The following is a 3,264-nucleotide window of genomic DNA, read 5'->3' as shown; positions in this document are numbered from 1 at the left end:
GGCGTAGCGGGCGACCTGGGAGGAGGGAGCAGAGCCCAGAGGACGTGACTGGGTGGAAACTGAAACCGCCAGGTGCGAACTTTCCCCAAAATCATCTGTGGTTGAAATCAGCAATCACCTGTAATATTTCCCCTGTGACAATACCGTTGGGTAAATATCTATAACCAGTGTCTCGTCACTGCAGCAGTCCCGCATGCGCTTACCTGGGTTCCGAGTCCCTGGAACCTCGTGGCCCACAACAGATCTGGCAAGCCCACCCAGTGACTGTCCCCAGGACTCTGGGCCCCATTTTTCCTTACTTCTTTACCTCCATATAGTCACCTGTTGCAGGATGGAAACCATGAAAAGTCATGTGCAAAAGACTCCCCCACCCCTGCCTGCATCCACTCTCATTGGCCACATGCCCAGGACAAAACTTTATTGGATTCTTCTCATCTTTCCAGGGAGTCTTTATGCCATTTCAAACGCATATTAATACATATTCTTAATTCAGACTTGGATATTTTTGACCCTTGATGAGCCCTGTCACCCTGTTCTCCAGGAAGCTTGTACTAGTTACGCCTCTCTCTACAGTGGATGTTTCACCATCCTCTGCCCAAGCTGGGTCTTCACAATCACAGACAAGAGTGTCGCCAGCATTGCCATTCCGTGACATGAGACGCTTTAAAGGTGCATTACTTTGCACAGCAATTCTGTGTCTGGAAATCTATTCGATACAATTGAATTGAGACTCATGCAAGCACAGTTTCTGCAGCATTTCGTTTCTGTAAAAGTAAGGGACTGGAGACCATCTGGATCTTCATACATAGACACTGGTTACATTTGTTGTGATGCAGTCTTTCTATGCAATATCATGCAGAGATAAAAAGGAAAACAATCTGTATGTGCAGATCTTGGAAGATCTTCAAAGTGTGTTATTTTGAGATAGAATCTGCATGCAGCAGAGTGCCTATGGGCTTATGTTTATTTCAAAAACCAGCACTGATAGGTGTACACATCTCTATTTTTAGTAACGAAAACCGTATTTCTATAACTTATTGCCAGTCTGCTTGTCTGTTTTAGGAAAAATCAATGTAGCTGAAAAGCCATGGTTGCAGGAACTGGTCATCACCTGCCAAGATTCTACACAGTCCTACACATCCTCCCAGCTAAGGATGCCGGAGGAACAGGATGTGGAATGCAGTCGCGTTTCAGAGAGGAACCTAAAGTCAAACTGGATCAGGTGTCTTGTCTTGATCTCTGCCTCTTCACCCAACCCCCACCTGGTCAGGCAGTGACCCCGGAGGGGCTGGGATGATGCTTGGAGGGCAGTAAGAATGGGGAGCCAATGGTGGGAACAGGGTGAACAGGGAGAGCAGGGACCCCACAGCAATGGGGGAGGAGCTGGTGTGATGCTGGTGTAGCAGGACGAGCCACAGACAAAACTTAGACACCAGATTAAAGAAGGAAGTGTTTTTTTATTCGGCCGGGGGCATCGGCAGACTCACGTCTTAAGAGCCGAGCTCCCGGAAAAAGAAATTCTTGGCCTTTTTAAAGGCTTTTAACTTTAAGGGGTCCACGTGAAAGGGTCGTGATAAATTGAGCAAGCGTGGGAAACGTGACTGGGGGCTACATGCATCAGCTAACAGAACAAAAAGTTTTACAATGCTTTTTTCATACAGTGTCTGGAATTTACAGATAACACAAGTAGTTTAGGTCAGGGATTGATGTTATTATTATTACTTTCTTTAACTCCTAGGACCAGGTGGTGGTGCCAAGGTTGTCTAGCTATTTATCTTACTTTTGTTTCTTTCTAACTTTTTGCTTTCTCTCTTTCCTCCTCTTTTGTGAACTAGGCAAGGTGGGGGTAGGAGGGCTGCAGGAGTAGTAGTGGTCTCCTTCCTTAGTGGGAGAAGAGAAGACTAGCAGTAGCTGAATAAGAGAAAAACAATAAGCTTGTCTGATCTACAAGTGCATCTATGAAAAGGTAAGTTAAAGTAGAAACCATTCTCCGCCTTCTTGAGACTATGACTAACAGCCTAGAACAGTACCACTGGATGAAATAGCTCAGGAAATAAGCTCCTGAGCTTATTAAAACCTGAAGAATATTTACCTCCTGAAGATCCAAGTTGGAAATAGTTTAGAGGAAGGAACTCCAATAGCAAGAGAAACACAGAACATGTGACAAGACCACCAAGGAGGACGAGTGATCAAAGAATCTGTTCCAGATTACTGTTGTCAACAAAAAGCGAAAATGTGGGACGGGCGTGGTAGCTCACACCTGTAATCCCAGCACTTTGGGAGGTCGAGGTGGGTGGATTACCTGAGGTCAGAAGTTAGAGACCAGCCTGGCCAACATGGCGAAATTCTGTCTCTACTAAAAATACAAAAAATTAACTGGGTGTGGTGGCAGGTGCCTGTAATCCCAGGTACTCAGGAGGCTGAAGCAGGAGAATCACTTGAACCCAGGAGGTGGAGGTTGCAGTGAGCCGAGATCGTGCCACTGCACTCCAGGGTAGGCGACAGAGTAAGACTCCATCTCAAAAAAAAAAAAGGGTTGGTGGGGGTGGGAAATGTGAACCTAGGATCACAGAAACAAGGAAGTGTTGCTAAGAATAACCAAGAATTATAGCTATGAAAGATATTAAGAAAATGGGGCTGAAGGTGGCACACAAAAGGGATAGGAAAATGTGCTGATACTTCTAAAATTAGGAATAAAACAAAACCATTAATACCAATAAATGTGATACATATTGGTATGAGTCATAGGTAAAGGGCAGCCACCCTGAGAAGAAAACTAGAATATATAACTTTTAAACCAACAGAAAAAAACCTTCAGTATACTAAATGGAACACAGGTATGGAGGGCAAATACCAGCAATAAAAAATACAATAAATACATATGGACCAGGGAAAGTGGCTCACGCCTGTAATCCCTGCAATTTGGGAGGCCGAGGTGGGAGGATCGCTTGAGCTCAGGAGTTCAAGACCAGCCTGGGCAATATAGGCCGACCCCATCTCTGCAAACAAATATAGAAAATTAGCCCAGTGGGTGGCACATGCTTGTAGTCCTGGCTACTCGGAGGCTGAGGCAGTAAGATGGCCTGAGCTCAGGAGTTAGAGGCTACAGTGAGCTATGACCACGCCGCTGCACTCCAGCCTGGACAACAAAGGGAGACCCCATATCTTTAAAAAAAAAAAAATGACAGAGCTAAATCCTAAACAGTAATAACAATGAAGGTGAATTACTAAACTTATCACATAAATCACTGAAACTCCCAGGTT

General features: G+C 45.0%; 1 protein-coding gene across 1 annotated transcript in view; it reads left to right on the top strand.

Annotated features, from left to right (window-relative positions):
• Positions 1-1,277, top strand: part of LOC105545722 — a 7,829-nt gene extending 6,552 nt beyond the window's left edge. Inside the window, 1 exon segment of the mRNA XM_011988734.1 lies at positions 1,063-1,277. Within this exon segment, the coding sequence (XP_011844124.1) occupies positions 1,063-1,277 (215 nt within the window).
• Positions 1,278-3,264: the final 1,987 nt, after the last annotated feature.

This window comes from Mandrillus leucophaeus, unplaced genomic scaffold (assembly GCF_000951045.1).
Source record: "Mandrillus leucophaeus isolate KB7577 unplaced genomic scaffold, Mleu.le_1.0 Scaffold337, whole genome shotgun sequence".
In the NCBI taxonomy this organism is placed as follows: Eukaryota; Metazoa; Chordata; class Mammalia; order Primates; family Cercopithecidae; genus Mandrillus; species Mandrillus leucophaeus.
Note: the sequence above shows the minus strand (reverse complement) of the source record. Positions and strands in the feature narration are given on the sequence as shown.